Below are 17,347 nucleotides of genomic sequence, written 5' to 3' on the forward strand. Positions count from 1 at the left end.
ATAGCATAACTGGACCAAAAAATCATGAAGGCAGTACAAAGACACTCAGAAATTTCTTACAGAATTAAGGCGTATTTGACAGTATTTGCTTTCTAAGCTCTACCCACAGCTCTATAACAAGCTCATTCTGCTTCTGACCATTTTTTTGTGTTTTCTTTTCCTGACAAACATCTGAAGAGCTAAATCTGTAAAATACGGATACAGAAAGCCACAAATGATCGTTTTAACATTGCATGTTCAAAGCAGCAGTCTCAACAAGTCATGCTCACAGTTGGAAAGCCTGTCACAAACTCCTGCAAATTACCAATTGTGGGAAGAAAAAAGATGTTTAAAAAGAATCAGAAAATGCACGTTTTCATTTGTTTTGATAAAGGCAGTTCAGGGTATTTCTCAGGGGAGTTGGCGAGTTTTATCTTGCTTTGTTTTTAATTTAGGCAAGATCTCATAATAACGCTGTGGAAGACTGAAAAAAAAAAATTCTTCTGTAATAAAGAACTTTGGTATGACCTTTACTAACAAATCTTCCTGGAGATGTGAGACAAGATTTAATTTATGAGGAAGCTGCCACTCCAATGTAACTCTCAACACTGCTCCCATTGTGGGAATTAAGCACTGAGAAAAATGTCTGTTACGTACGTAAATACATATAGAGCCCTCTGGCTACAGAAAGGATTGATGGACTGATGAGGTTTATGAATGACAGACCCAAACCCGCAAGCCTTGGCGATGTCTGGAGGCCTTTGGTAACTGCACCTTTTCATCCAGCATGCTCTCGCTGAGCTCCGATGGCTTTATGAAGGCAATACCAGAAAACGCTTCTGCTAAGGAAACATGTTAACAAATCCTATTTGCTGTACGAAAAGCAGCACTAAGTTAGTGCGTACAGGGCTTATCGCTGCCTGGTGCTCCTCAAGCCACCACCTCAGTCCTGACCCTGTTGGTGCCTGGGATTTCAGAGCAACTGCGAGCACTGCGTGAGGGAGGCAGAGGACTCGGCCCTGGGCATGCCCCCACAGATCACTCGCTCTCACGTGTACCCACTTTGCGCTTGCATCAATTCCCAGGAAGCCAAAAGCACATACCCCAAGCGAAACGTTCAATGAAGCCTCCACCCCACGCCCAACGGGATGCCTGGCAGGCCTTCCTGCTGCCCTCCCCTTCCAGCAACAGTAAAATAAACTATTGTTTGCAATCTTGGCAAGAGACATTCGGCACATTGCTGAGGTTGCTGGAGCAGGATCAGCTTACACCAAAGCTCAGGCTTGTTTTCAAGAGGAAAAGGATGCACAAACCTATTGAGAAATCATAAGGATCTGGCTTGCAAAGATGGTGCTGTGCTACTCATTGCTTCGCTCCTTTTAAATTCTCTGTAGAAAGAGACCTAAATATACAGGTCAGCAATTCAAGAGTGATACATTAATTTGAAGAGCCTTTCTCCAGACCACCAGCACCATTATCAACATCACCAGTCAGGTGCTTAAAGTGGGAAAAAGAGCATACACGAATAGGAATTACTAAAAATACACTTGAGACGGGATTGCTTCCAGAGCTTCAACTCTGTCCTTGTGGCTCGCCAGTGTACAGATATAATCACCTCCTCAAATACAACAGACATGCAGGTCTGAAAGGCAAGTGGTGGATAGCGAGACGGCGATCTCAAAACCTCTGGCTCACTGTTGGGAAGGCCATCAAGAGCTTCCAAATCTTGCCAGGAACAATCATGGAAACATCATCAGCCAGGTAACATTCAAGGCTGAGGTGCCACAGGGAGCTGGAGGCTGCACCCCCAGCACTTCACACGCCATGCCGCTCACCGTGGCGGAGGACAAAACATTTTACTAGGTGATGCTGGCAGATGCAGGCAGTGGTGTGTGGCAAGGGGAGCGGATACTTCACGCAAACAGGCTTCTTGGTGCCTGCACTGAATTAAATCACGCTATAGTCCCTTCCCAATATTGGAAATTCTTAGAGGCTAATATAGCTCTCTTCACCACTAAAAATGTTGATTTAAAGAAGGACAAACACTGTAGAAAAAGAATAGTAAAGGAATGCTTAATGATGTCTTGTGCTACACCTACTCTCTGCTTTAAGGAGAAAAGAATTTCATCCAACCACTACACTGAAATGAGTAGCACGGGTATAGCCTGTTATGCTCAGTTCTTACCCAGAATGAGGGCTTGGAAGTGTCATTAAATTTTCTTTCTTTACTTTTTTGCCTTCTTTTAACTGACCATGCTATACTTCTAGGTTGGACTAGTCCATTAAAACCCTGTATGTGTTCTTAAAAACACCTCTGAGACTAAATAACTTGCGTTTTAGTGACAGTAAGGGGCAACAGAGCATCACATGGTTTTAATTATACTCTCCACTAACTGCATGTAAAATTCCCTGTGTCAAACAACTCCAGGCCAGCTATCGCTCTAAAGAAATCAGTTTCTTCTTATGTAAACACAAGATTCTGGAAGGAATGGTTATAATCCAGCCACACATTTAAAAATCCCATTTTCCTTTCACAGAACAAATACTTTGGATTGCTGCTCTTCAAAAAACACTGCAGTTCAGTAACAGCAGCAGCTCTGAAGCTAGGAGGGTATTTCCGTGTTGACAAGTGGACCTGTCCCACTTACGCTAGTACAAGTCAGAATAAACTCTGCTTAAATAGTGGAGAATGCTCATTTTAGCCTTAATTGCTGTGCCACAGTTGTTCTTGTCCAATTTGGCTGATGATTTGTTTGATACAGGCCTGAAATGTGAAACCAAATAACTAAAAAAGCATAATTGTGAAAAATCAGTGTTTTGCTGTGATCTCTCACAGCTACATTGAGATAACAAGATGATGGCAACTGCAAGTAACCAGGTTCACAGAGGATTAGGCAGGGGCAATAAAATAATTTTTTCTAAAAAATTTAAGAACATAAAAATCAAGCAGCAGTTGGAGAATAAGGAATAATTTCAGAAAGGTTTGTTTGAAAGGGTCCAGGCCCTGCCACTGGCTCAAGACAGCTGTGTGCAAGGCAGACCCCGCTGCAGCGGACATGTCCCAGGACACTGTTCCTTACCCAGAGGAGCATCAGGAACAGGTTTTCTTTCCCATCGCCTCTGGCTACACTCATGCCTGCCTCACAGCGAGCACAGCTGCATCACAGAGACTGTCCTGTCTCATAAAAGCAGCAATTTATCCACAGAAATGTTAAAAGCTGGTAACAACAAAACAAATAGTGTGGAGAAAAGTCTATTTTAAGTTCCTTCCACTGCAGACATAAGACCAAACTCTGCCCTTCTTTAAACCAAAATTAACTCTGAGCAGCTCCACTGCAGCCCTGGGATAAGGTTTCCATGGCCCACCCCTCGTACCACCCTCCAGAGTCTAGCCCCCTGACCCCATGGCACCTTTCACGCTCTGAAGACAGCAGTTGCATTTTCATTTGCTTATATGCATGGCTGTGTTCAAACTTGTCACTCAGAAGCAAATACAACTTAAACAAGCAAACAGCCAAAGCCTTTTTCTTTCATGCCTAGTATCATCAGTAGAGTTTTTTTCCTGAAGGAAAATAAGGTTATTTCCTGAAAAATCCACTGAAAAAATAGTATAATTTCCTCTCTTCTTCTCCCCCAGACTCTCCACCCAAACAGTATTTTGCATCTGTAACCACACTCATGCAGATAACGAAGTTTCTGCTCCTCAGCAAAACAAATGGGACTTTCAGAGAGAAATGGGGAAACACAGCAACAACACTTTAATGAAAACCTTTTTTGTTGTTTACTGGTTTTTATCAGCTCTAGAGATAAATGTTAAGCACAGAAGATAATAAGGAATAGGAACATCATAACATTTTAGCAAATAAAGTAATTTTTCTACCGTAAAGCAAGGGACCATGATGGGCTCTGTGAATAATTATTATGCTTTGTTACTGAAGCCTCAATCCCTGTCCTGCTTCACTGCAGTTCCCAGAATACGTGACATCCTTCTGGTCCCCTTCACTAAGTGACATCTGGCATGCTCTTCTTCACAGCTGAAGCTGGCTGGTTTGGAAGACATGTATGTCACTGCATGCTCATGTTCCTCTCTCCACTTACGCTTTTTCACTATCTTCAATGAAACTTTTCATAAAAGAAGTGCTGAGGGGCTCCTTTTCAGCTAAAGTTTCTGCCACCAGGTGAAGTTTGGACATTTCTTGGGGCCTGGTTGTAAAACAAGGGACTGTATCAGGGTTCCTGTCCATTTTAATTTTTAACTCTCTCCAGGATACCAACTCATTGTTTCTCGAATTACTTCAATGTTTTGGCTCCAACTCTACAAGTCTGTCTCCACAGTTGTCCTTCACGGTTATGAGTTTTCTGACATCTACATTAATTGTTTTCAAATAATTACTATTCCTTTGTGCCCTTGTGGCCTATTTCAGTATACACAATGCTAATTATAAGTCTCTCCCTAATTAAAAGTGACTACCACTATATGTTTAAATAACACTTACATTCTTGCTGTGACAAATGCAGCAATGCTCCCAATGCTTTAACCTTAGGATACACATTTGAAAGAAGCTGAGTGAGCAGAACATCCTTTTGTACAAGCTTGAGAAAATTTTTTCAGACTTTTTTTAGCAACCTTTATCAGGGAGCTACTCCAGTCATTGTTCTCATCAGCTTCAGCAGTTACCGTCTAGAATAAACTCAAAGATGATTGTGTAGCCTGATTTCACCAATTTATTTTTAACTGAAGCTTTTGAGGTCGCCTTAGTCTACTTATCTGAGACATGGCTTTCTTGCTGTACATTAAGTGCTAAAACTTTAAGAGCTTCTTTATTCTTCAGTGCAAAATGACGCAATTTCTATTGAATGACATTCATACATCATTCATACCTAGTAGCATGAATCTGGTGCCTGCAGTGCACCTATAGCTCTTACTGCCACCCTTTAATTACAGATTTCTGCCTTAGTGTCAATTATACTTACGCTTGCATTTGAAACACATACTGCAAGTTACTTCTACAAGTAGGGATGTTGCCTATCAGGTGTCTGTGAACAGCTTCGTGTGCTTACCTAACTCTATAAATAACACAATCCAGTGGCTGAGTGAGTACGTACGGGAATGATACAAGAGGGATATCCAAGAGCGATATGAAAATGGCAGCGTAGCAAGTTATAGGAACTGCAGTACATCTTACTTTCAGCTGATTGTTCATTCATTGCAACTTGAACGTATTTAATATAAATTTATGCTGCCTCACACAGCCATGGAGATGACTGTGGCTTTATTGTACAAAAACTAGTTTTACCTGGCTCCTGCCGTGTTGTCGCTTTCTAGCTGTCGGACCAGGAGCTTGGCTATGGTGGTGAAACTGTTGCTCATGCGGTAGATATCTCTGCTCTGGGTACCCAAGATGCTCAAGAAGGTGTCAGTGAGACTCTTAATTTCCAGCAAAAGAATATGGTGAAATGAGTGCTCCATGTTGGCCAGCTGGTTCACCAAATACATCAGGCATATTCTGGCTTGCTCCTAGACAACACAAGGAGGTAAGAACAATTGCAAACAAATTAATTCATTGTTTGCTTGTGCAAGGGAGGTTTGTGTGTGTGCTGCTGATTAAAACATTGTCACTGGGGAATAGTGACTACCCTGTGATAACTAACAAAAACGCAACTGCATCAAATGCAGAGTTTATTTTTCTGTACTATTGACATTACTTTTCTTCCTCTTGGTATTACTTAACCCAGCCTAACTTCAGCACAGCTTGTCTCCTAAATCCTAGACTCAGAGTCCCTAATGCCTCTTTGAAGGGCCCTGTGCATTGCTCTAGGGTGGCAGATCAGCCTGGCTCAGCAACCAGAGCTCCAGCAGCAAACCTAGCTCCCCTTTCATCTTTGATGGGACTAACCAAGCTGCTTCACCTCCCTACACCCAGTTTCTGTGCCCTTTCTTGACTTTATTCTGCGCTGTTTGTGGCAGGCAAACTCTCTTGTAAGTGACAAATCACTCATGCTGCTCCAGGACACAGGGTCTCTTTCTCGTGCCTGTACCCAAACCCGTTGCACATCGAGCTCGCACAGGTATTAGCACAGACACAAACGTGTTATAAACTGCCAACAGACCCTGTGGCTTAGGTCTGCGCTGCTATGAGGCACTGCATGACCCACAACCAACTGTGGTTGTGCATCTTTATTAGCCTTGTCTTATTCATGGGCTAATGTCCTGATTTTGCTTTGTCCATGTCACACTCCACTCCATAACTGCAAACAATCAAGGGTCACCAGGGAATTGCAGTGAATTCTGCACATGCCATTAGCTGTCACGAATACTTTACCAGGAGTGAAGATCTATTTTTCAGACCATAAAACGTTTCCTAGTCACAACTTCCTTTCTGGACCTGTTGGGTGTTGCTGATGTGCTATATTTAGCAGTGTCACCTAAGAGCCTGTCGTCACTGGTGCTACCCAGGCTGAGCGCCACTCCTCTTGCACAGCATCAGCAGAGGAGCGAGGCGCTGCGAGACTATCACCATCCCTTCTCACTAGTGGTGGGAGGTTAAAGCACCTCGTAAATCACAGGGCTTCTCTCCTTTCATAGCGATTCATTTAGGAGCAACACTAAGATTAGACCCATGACTAACATTGCAACAAAGAGAAATGAGATTTTGTTTTAAGATCTCATCACACACGATAAGGTGCTGTCTGGCAAGCTGTATCAATCACTGCCTACACACTGAAGTCTGATATGCCCTCTGTAGCCAAAGTTTTTGCTAGCCAGTTCTTCAGGGGGATGTGATCTCGTCAATTTCTCAGCGAGATCACATCCTCCACAAATTAGGATTAAAGAGGCTGTTTCAGATCACAATATTAAACATGCAAATATTTTCTAGCACAGATACTTTATCATCTCTGTTTGGCAAAGATACAAAATTCCAGTTCCAACTATTTCTGTATGTACACGTACAAATCCACATACTAAAACAGAAACCCCAAAGGTGAAGAAATGCATTAGGGTTCCTCTGTTTTATTATAATTATCCTAAGTGTAGTAGATTCCACAGTCCTAAAAATATCTAAGTGGGAAAAGCAGCAGAGATTGCAGCAATTAACTCAGGAGCTCTTATCAGATCCTCCACTGGGGTAACCACATACGGCTCTGTTCAGTGAAACCCACTTGGTACTCAGCAGATTGTTACAGAAATTGGGAGATATTTTGCTTTTAGAGCCTGTGCAGAAATGCGAGCAAACGCAAAAATAAAAAGTTCTTTCCTTCTTCCCAAGGGTTAGCAGAAAAGGAGGGGAAGTAGTGTGCCACACACGTACTCCAAACACTGTGGGGCAATAGGATTATTACCTCTTCTCTTCTGGGACCTCGTAACAGGAGAGAAAAAATTGCTGAAAGTTTGATTCCAAATACAGCTGGGCCATAAAAATACACTGGGGACTTCAGCAGAATGCAGCCTGAGCATCACAAGCAAGATATTTTTGAAGAAAAAGTCAATTTATTTCAAACAAAAGAGGATCTGCTATACTGTGCCATGACAGAGATAAATGAGGAAAGCATATCAGACAAATTGCTTCCCTTCAGCCATATGGGGAAAAACTACAGCTACATCCTCGATGGGCTGGATGGTGTGACGGAATGAGCATTTTCCTCAATGGCTTGAAAGGGGTTGACTTTTTGGTACATATTCACTAGTTTATTTGGAAGACAATCCTCCCTCCAAGAGATAAACACAGGCTCAATTAACATTTAAAACACATTTTTGTTTCCTAAACAAACTGTGCAGCAGACCTAACTGGAAGAGAAGTTTTGACCATTTTCATGTCACTTTGATCCAGCTGGAGTGTCTCCAGCCATGCTGAAATGCTGCTACTCGCCTGGAGTGAGGTAAAAGAACAATAAACTCTACTGAGTAATATAATATGTAACTGTTGTACAAAACAAAATTAAAGCAAAATAGCTCAACATGAAAGCAGTCATTATCCCTGCCACAATTTTTATCCAAAAATTTTCAGAAAGCCTATTTGGATGTACATAACCCACTGTCATTTTTAACAATGCTTATTTTATGTATTCATATATTTTTTCATAAGCATCCCTTGCATTTCATGGCATTTCATCTGCCAGTAGGTGAAGATCTAAAATACAAGCAATAAGGTGTGGCAAAGTATTTTTCTTTAGCTTAAGATCAGGCTCAGAAAACTACAAAGAGATCACAGGCTTTCAGAAGTAACTCCAATTTCCAGTTGGTCCAAAACTTACAGTTATTGGGGGGGAAAAAAATAATAAAACATTCAACTGACCTATGCCCTGAGATGGTGTTTTGCTTTGCACAAATTTACGGTTGAGGGACAAGTTCTGATTTCAACTTCACCCGTGAGACTGTCACTGACATCATCAGAAGTGCCGTGTATAAACAAGGGGGCAACCTTTAAAATAAAGGGATCTGTTTTCAACCAAACCTCTTGTCTCTCCAGAGGGCTGTCTGAACTGCCAAGGTGGAGAGAGCAGCTCAGTGAAAGCATATGAGGTTGCTTCTATAAGCCAGCAGAGAGGGTTTTCTATTCATATCTACAATCCATACCATAAAGGGCCAAGCCTCAATCCTTGCTGCCTCTTTTCCCCAAGTAAACCTCCCAGTGAAATAAAATATCAACAAATAAAATTCCAACACTACCATTGTCGTTTCATTTCCCATTTGTTTTGCTTGGCTGGGAAGGGGATGCAGATTCACATCTAACTAAGACCTAGCAGCATATCTGTAGCATGGCTCCATTACAGGAAAAGGGAGAGAAGTGACAACAGCGGTTTTCAGGAAGGCATTGCCGCAGTGGGCTGCAAGATGAGACCATCAGCAGTGCACATGTCTGCAGGGACCCTTTTGCTGCTTGCACATTTCTACTTGGACCTGATCTAAATAAATTAACTGGCTGCAGTAATGCTTGTAACTTAGCAGTTAAATTTATAGATCAGAGCATTATTTTAATTCTTTCTTGTGGGTGCATTCATCGTTATATACTAAGACTTTAAGATCCATCCAGCTTTTATGATGCCAGATGTGTTTCTGCTTATTTTATTGCAGGCTGAAGGCTGATTGTCTGCACTGCTGTCGTGATGCCCCATACATCAGAGAAACCTATGGCATTTTTTTTCCTTTCAAGTAGTTTCACCTGCATGGGAGCATCCAGAGACACGACCCATCTCTTGGCTTTCAACAGGATGGGGGCAAAATCTGTACAAAGAACCAATGGAGTAAAACAAACAAAACCTTACAAGGGAAAAGGAGGGCTATGAGAGATCCACAGTGTTGCTAAACACGCAAGAGCCACAAGGACCCTTCAGTCACCACATCTGGTCTGATGCAATCCCAGGCAATTGTGGACCAATGAATGTCCCACCAAAGTAGCTTCTTACAGCCCCACAAAACTGCAGGTCACAAAGCACTCAGGTTCCCTGAAATAAAATAAAAACCCCTCAGGTAATTCCTTAGGTAAAAAGACAAAATCCACAAGTAGAAAGTGAGAGAGAGATCATCAGTTACATTGTCTGTGAAGGAAGAAGGAACTTGCTATGTGAAAACGCCCAGGTTAGGTGGGGCAGCAGACCACATCCTACATCACAAGAGGCAAAAGCCCTATGAAACAAAAGCACTCCACAAGGACAAACAGGAAACTTTTAAGCCTCCCCTGCTGCAGCATAAGTTTTGCACCCAAAATGTGACTTGCCTTTGCTCCAGCATGCAATGCCCAGTCACCACCCAAGCACATTTTAAGGCTCTTTCTGCATCATCTATTCCTGAGGCAATAACTGAACTGGCAGCATGGCACTGCCAGAAGCACGTCCAAACCCTTCGAGGGCACCAGTGACACAAGTGTACCATTTCCCACAAGGAAAGGCAGCAGGCACTTAGCCTTTCTAGCAGAGCGCAGTGGTGCTGGCAGGGCAGAGGCAGCTGCCAGACCACTCATGGGCAGGGCTGGGACACCAGGGCACCGCAGACAGTGCCGGAGACCTACTTGCTCCTCAGGCTGCCCCAAAGCTCCTCTATATTGTGCTTGGACCTCTCCTCACCCAGAAAGCTTGCCTTCATTTTCTCACCAAGATGTTCTCCCTGGCTTGATGCACAGTGTTGACAGCCTTTTTCTGCCAGCCTGGCTCCTCTGCCCAGCACAAAGGAGACAGAACAGCGTGGGGACGACCTCTGGAGAAGATCCAGTGCTGAGGTTTCACAGGGCACGTAACCTGTGTCCAGGTGACAGCATTGTGCAAGCCTGGCACTGGTGTCAGGGGCCTCATGGACTGATACAGCTCAAAGACAGAAATAAAATGAAGTTACAGGAGCACTGATAACTACTTAGACACTTCAATCGGGACAGATCTTCCGTAATTCAGAATTATTCGGCTTTCTATCTTTTTAGAAAGCAAAACGATGAGGAAAGCAGCCATTTGTTTCACATTGGCAAGTTCACCTCTACCACCCTTTCTGTGTTGCTTTTTTCAATGTTTTTGAGTATCTGGTGAAAGGTCTCCCGGATGTCACTAAAGCAAAGCCCACTACAAACAAAAGAAAAGCGTGCCATCTCTGCAAACAGGCAGCGCTCGTGGCGACAGAGTGGGCTGGAATGCAGTCTGCTGCTAAGTCAGCAGCCTGCAGCTTCTTAGAAAAATAAGACATATGACACAGGACACAACGCCAGTTACTCAACACTTACGAGAGAGACTAGAGATTAATTATTCAATGTAGGCTTGCCCAGGCTGTGTATGTAACACTTGGTAGCTACGTGCATCTGCACAAGCCAATAGATTAAAAAAAATAGAAGGAGAAAATGCTCTGCAAGTCATTTCTTTGTGAACTTTGCTATAGCCTGTAATTTCCAACAATATATGAAACACCACAAGTCCAGTTGGTTCCTTGCTTCTTCTTGGTATCAGTATAAAACAATAGCAACAAAAGGCAAAATAAATTTGTATCACAGAAAAGGAGCTTCAGAGACACTCGCATGGGAAAAGCTGGTTCAACGCACTAAAATACAGAGTCCAAATTAAATCCTTCTGATCCCAGCTGTGCTCATTTGAGGATTAGCTAGTTATAAGCTGTAAAGCTTCTAGGAGATGTTGACTATTAAGTATTAAATGCAGAATTAAGCGTGGTCACCTACAGTTCTTATAAAAGTAAATCTTGCTGGGGGGGATGTAAGTAAACAAGGAGAGAACAAGCAGCTTCATTTGGCTCAGTCTTCGATGTGATTTTTGGCTTCTCCACCCCCCCACCCCCACAACAGAAATCAGATTTATAAAGTCAAACCAAATCTGGTTTTGATTCTTACAAGATTAATTTCATTTAAAATGAATATCAAGTTCAAGATCTGTAGAAATAGCAAGTATATGTCTTCCTGTGCAGTACCTACAACGATCAGACATCCATCACCCAGCCAATACACACTCCAAACTAAGTGGCAGAGGAGAAAGGATTGGCCTTATTGCAACAAGTGCAACGAGGCTTGCATGGACCCCATCCACACCAGTGAACAGGAGTGTGGAGGGGCTGCTGCCGCCCCTCTGCTCCTGCCCCACATGGCTTCTCCCTGCCTCCCACCACGCTCCCAATATCCAAACTCCACAATATCCATTTAAATCAGCGCTACTCTCTCACCTAAGAGTATTACCAGAACAATTCTGAATTATTAAAAAGGTTGTGCAAAGGGAAATTTCACTTTAAACTTCCCTGCATTTCTCACGTGTCTTGTTTTACCTTCAGCAACATGTAGCAGGGCACAACACACACCTGCGATGGGTTTGCCTGATGTGCCTACACTGGGTCAGGCAATATGCTTCAAGTTGTACCACCGATCCTTCATCACCCAGCAGAGCTGTTGCCCAAATGCACTGACAGCTGCTGGCAATCTGCAGCACAAGGCACAGAGCCTAATCCGCCCCCCAACAACCCTCACTCCCGAGATTTAAGGGACTAACTTTGGTCAGGGGCCAGAAGAAGCTATTTTCTCTGGAGACAAAAGCCTCTCTGGAGATTCTCCAATGACCACTATCATTGATGAGAGCACATCGTTATCTGTATCTACAGAAGTAAATCGAAGAACTATCATCTTAAGGCAGAAGATGAATATATGGAGGATTTTTCCCTGCACAGCAAAACAATGCAACTTCTCCCCTTTTCCCTCTGAACTGGCCTCTGGCAGAGTCAAAGGAAGGACAACCAAAAAGTCTGAATCAGAAAGGCAAAACCTACAGTAAAATATCTAGCCTTTATGCAGACAAACTCCAGTTGACTTAGCGCAAGTTTTGCCTCAAGGATTGCTGAAAGGACACAGAAACTGCAGGATTCGGCTCTTTGCCGAAATAAATTATCCAGGTTACTGTATGGCAGGCATCAGTGCCACACTCCAGCAAATAGTTAGATTTATTACACGGGATTCATTTTCTGCTATATAATCGAGTTTTGTCACAGTCATAAAAATTTGAATTATTTACCAGAAAACTCTTTGAGCTCAGGAGAACATTATTTTTGTTTTTACAGAACTGTGATTTGAGGTGGAAAGAAAATGTCTATTAACAGTGGTGGAAGACACATAAGCTCATACCTGGGAATGACAATAAAATCTCATTAAAAATCATGATGTGTCATAAGTAAGTCTAATCAGTTTGGTGTCCTCAGGACACCCAAGGTCTCAAGCAATCGGGTAGTTTAGAAGCTCATGGTGGTAATCTCCTCCAGGCTGTATTTTTAGGAACTGGGGATAGCAGCAGGGTAAGCTGGGTCTTTTTGGGGTCTAAGGCATGTCCCTGTCCCAGCAGGACAGAGTAACATCGGATCTTCATGAGTGGCATCCCTTGCTGCTGGGGACACAGGGATCCTTAGGCTGCTCATCAGAGCTGGTATTTGGGGAGCGCAGAGGGCTCTGGGGCCTGACAGCTGCGTGACATTTTCTGTACACACAGTGTTTGAGACTGTTCACAGCACCTGGATTATGTGAACGTTGCTCCTGCATCCAGACAGGCACAGTTATGACTAAAGCAAAAACTTCAGGGCAAATTCATTATACTGCCATGAAACTCCCTTAATTTTTTTAGGAGTTTGTCACTGTAAATCCTTTTTAGGCATAATGCTCACATTGGGTCAGATCCCAAACAAAGATGTTCCTGTGATGAAGCTTGAGCCCAGCATCACCACTGAGCATTTTCTTTATGAAGACATTCGTCAGAAGTATACAATTAACTACAGCTACAAAGCCAAAGTATCTGGATTACACTACATGATTACAACTTTCCTGAAGGCTATATGCATCTAAAATAAGATAACATACAAAGGGTGTGCAAAATACATTTTTCCTTTTCTCTGCATTTCATTGCACGTATAGGTATGCTGCAACCTCGCTTAGCTAAGCCCCTGGAATAACGGGAGTCTTGTGCTTTTACCAGATGGGAGGTTTGGCCATCCATAAAAGGATAATTCATATAAACAGAACCCATACAGGCACAGAAAGAGCTATACAGTAAAGAATAATAATTTACATATTTATCGTCACCGTTATGAGAATGTAAGTACTCACCTTTTTCATGCACCTTAAGTTCTTCTACAAAGTTTCTTTCTTTCCCAGTAACCTGTTCACCACGTGCCTGTTCCTTGGTTAGGAGGCCAGAGGGCGGTCTCAGTCACTAAAACACCATGTCTCATTTTTGCGCTACTTGCTCTCCTAGCCACATTGGTGGTATTATAGTCTAGACCTACCACGGTCTTGTGACTGTGAATATGTTCTGGTAGGGCAGTCTGGTTACTCATGAAGAAAGGAATACTTAGATGTATTACTTCACACAAGATTTAGGAAAAAAACCAAAACAACACAACCTCAAACAATCCAAACCCAAAACCAACCAACCAACTTAGTTTTTAAGCTTACCTCATCAATATGTCCAACAGCTCCAAAGATCTTTGCTGTTTGCCCAATCAGACTTGGAAAACTCTCACCAATTTCTTTCAACATTGGAAGAAAAGCAGCTAAGGCTGTTGGTTCATAGCTAGATATTTCTATAAGTATGTTTAGAATAATGTCACCATGGTTAGGGTCTCTCAGGTGGCCAAATAGAAGTGGTATACACTCTTTCAGCACCTATTAAAACGTCAGACAGAAACAATTTGTGAATATAATTTTTTAAATTGCAAACAATATATATAACCAAAAGAGGTACTGTGTATCACAGCGATAAAAATAAAACACCCAACTTCGATTCAGTAAAATAGTTTTCCACCCTTGCTGACCCTTGCACACAGCTATTGCTGAGGTCAATCAAAGTTCAGTTCAACATATGGAATAAGGGTAAGCTCTAGCCTTGAAATATTGCAGTTATGCATATATAAGTAAGGAAATGTCCAATTGTTAAAAAAAGACAAAAAACAATCACCTCACCAAATATTTCCCTTGCTCTGGGCCAGTCCTATACTTTCTTGATTAAAACAACCTAAGACTTAGCCTTCCCCAATGATATAGCAAATTAAAGTACTAGTAGAAATTTTTTGTTTCCACTGGAAACTAAATAATGTAACCAGGGTTAATACCTGGAACAGAGTAAAAAATAAAAGGCATCATCCTTATTGCACAAAAAAAATCCTGTAGGCAAGTTGTCATTTCTTGTAACAACATAATTTTCAAGAAACTGAGGATGTAGTCCTTAAAATCATCTCACAAACAGGATGCAGAGTATACAACTATCTACTGAATAATTATTTTTTCGTATAAACACACTGCACTCTAATGTACCTCTGATTCAGTGAAACTGTTGCATCTGTGTAAAAGACATTTCAACACAGGAACAGCGCATAAAATGACCCATTCTCTTATTTTTATGAGGATTATCAGGTTTAGCAAGTTGATACTTACTGCTCTGGCAAAATACTGCAGGTGAGTAGCTGAATCAATTGTTAGTAGTAATAAATGATAATAATAGCAATAATGAGAATACAAAACAAGTTCAGACATGTTGTCTCCAGCGTGGAGCCCTGCAATAGCCAGCGGTGCACCCCAGGCCCCTCCAGCTGACAAGGCCCTTGCTTCTGAAACGAGTTCTAGGTCGTCTGGGAGTTTGTATTTCAACAAAATTTCCTTGGCTACCTGGGGGAAAATACTAACTACTGTTGATTCTTCTTTTCCAAAGATTTTATGAATTTTATAAATTCACAAAGCAGGTAGCTTTGTGCCTTGTTCTAACGCACTGAGTGCTGTCAGTGACATGCAATTTCCAAAGCATGATATATTTTGCCTTAGATAACTCATCTCCAGCTCACTTCTAATCAATTTTCATTTTCCTTGATATGTAATTTAATACAGTTCATATATATATGTTGGAATAACAGTAAGATAGTTACAGGAACTCATACTCAGCTGACAGGAAAAGCCAAAAAAGTTAAAAACATTTCCAGTTTAACAAAACTTTCTGGTCCAGCAGAGTCATTGATATGTTCTCTTTATGGTTCATCTTACGTATGGAGAATTTGGAATGGAATTAAAGAATTCAGGGGGAAATAACATAGGAAAGCACTGTCATGCATGTTACTGGACCCCTCACTGTTCAAGGACAGGCTTAGCCAAATCATCTGAAACAAACTCCTCCAAAAGGAGGTGCAGCATTTAACAGTAGGATATTCCAAACACTGTTTTACCCCAAGTTCTTTTCTCCTAGCCACAATCTGGAGGAGCCTGAGAAGATGGTGCTGTTCGGCTTGATCCAGCTGAGCCATTAGTGCCACCAGCTCCCTCAGATGGAGGTTTATCAGCTGTGGTTGCTTCTCGTACAGAGCAGGCAGGACACGCAGCAGCATCGAGTTCCCTGAGAACAGAGCAAATAAGAGACTGGTGACTGACTGCTGGGCAATACCCTGCAGCTGGAGAGAGCCCTAGAAAACCAGCACACACCTGGAGACACCAGTTTTGAAGAGTCATCAGTACAAAACCTGGGAGGCCTAAAACACACTGTAGGAAAATATATACTGGGCCAAGAAGCCCAATAAACAACCTAAAAAGAATGAATCATGGCAAGTATAACAATGTAGATGTAAAAAAAAAAAAAATCCCATTAATTATAGTTCATTCTCAAGTACAAGGCTTCTTAATGAGCTTTCAGATTTGGATGATGCTCGGTGGAATCCTAGACCAATCCAAGTGTGAGTTAAATTAACCAAAAAGAAAAAAAAATGGCAGCTAGAAAAGCATGTAAAAGCTATATTTCTCTTTTGTTGAGATTCAGACTTTCAAATTAAATAAGCAGCATATGGAAAGAATAGTTGGTTATTAAGAGAACTAAATATGCATGACAGTAAATTTGAACATAAATAGTTAAGGATGCCACTTCCAGGAATAGAAAGGAGCCAGAAAGAGTCAACTGCAGACAGACAAAGATATACAAAACACTCTCTCACACATTTTCTTAAGATGTCTGTGCAAAATTCAATTTGAAACCCAGGCTCATACCAAAATATATAACTTCACATCGCTGTACATGCCTGCCTCAATATATTTAAGTTTTACTTGAACAACATATGGAAAACATCTGCCTATTGCAATGTAGCACAGCTCTTTTTTGTAAACCCCCGAAAGTCCTTAAGGTCTCTTTGGATTTGGTTTCCAATAGGAACTAGCTCTCTGGCCTGCTGCTTTTTCTCCCATTTAAATATGAGCCTTGTAATTTTGGAAGATAAGCAGGTCACTTCATGGATGGTAGGAAAAGGATATATGGTTCAGACTGGACCACATCGTGCTCTTGCCAGATATGAAAACGTACCCCAAGATATTGTCAGGTTTTGCAACATCACCTCTGAGCCAAATAACTAAGATATAATTCATTGCACGTTCAGACAACTTTTAGTTGACCGGCTTGTAACGATCCCTAAGGGGTCTTTATGATTCAGAGAGCACCTCCACACTATTCATCCAGCCACACTTCTGCAACCTTATCCTGAACCATTTACTCTGCTTGAAGAACCATTGGCTTCTTGAAGGCAGCTCTGAGCCCTCTGTACAGCTGCTGCAGTGCTAAAGGCAAGGTTCAGAGCCCACCTCTAGTCCCATGGACACAGTGAATTTCTGTCTTGTTCTTTGCTATTAGACAAAGCAGAAAGGCCAGTTGCAAAGGGAATACAATTGCTGATTAATTACCCTAACAGATTAGCAAGCTCTTCTGTTCTGACCATTTTCTAGCCACATTCTTTGTGCAAATCTCTTCCTGATGTTACAAGTGAATATGTATAAAAAGTGCCACCACTTTTACAAGTGTCACTAACATATCATGGGATTCATACAAAGCACCAATTCACCCAAAGTTAGGACCAAAATTGCGAGAGGATGCATTTACCTGAACTTTTCTAGAC

The 17,347-nt window shown here is 41.9% G+C and overlaps 1 protein-coding gene across 4 annotated transcripts in view; it reads right to left on the reverse strand.

Moving 5' to 3' along the window:
* The window catches only part of VEPH1 (ventricular zone expressed PH domain containing 1), a 100,808-nt gene that overhangs the window by 43,464 nt on the left and 39,997 nt on the right, over positions 1-17,347 (reverse strand). For all 4 annotated transcript variants that reach the window (XM_080410191.1, XM_080410193.1, XM_080410192.1 and 1 more), the window contains 3 exons: positions 15,644-15,810; positions 13,887-14,096; positions 5,277-5,497 (listed from right to left, as the gene is read on the reverse strand). In XM_080410191.1, coding sequence (XP_080266317.1) covers positions 5,277-5,497; positions 13,887-14,096; positions 15,644-15,810 — 598 coding nt within the window. The remainder of the gene's footprint in view (positions 1-5,276; positions 5,498-13,886; positions 14,097-15,643; positions 15,811-17,347) is intronic.

Source organism: Falco punctatus (genome assembly GCF_963210335.1).
Source record: "Falco punctatus genome assembly, chromosome: 13".
NCBI lineage: Eukaryota > Metazoa > Chordata > Aves > Falconiformes > Falconidae > Falco > Falco punctatus.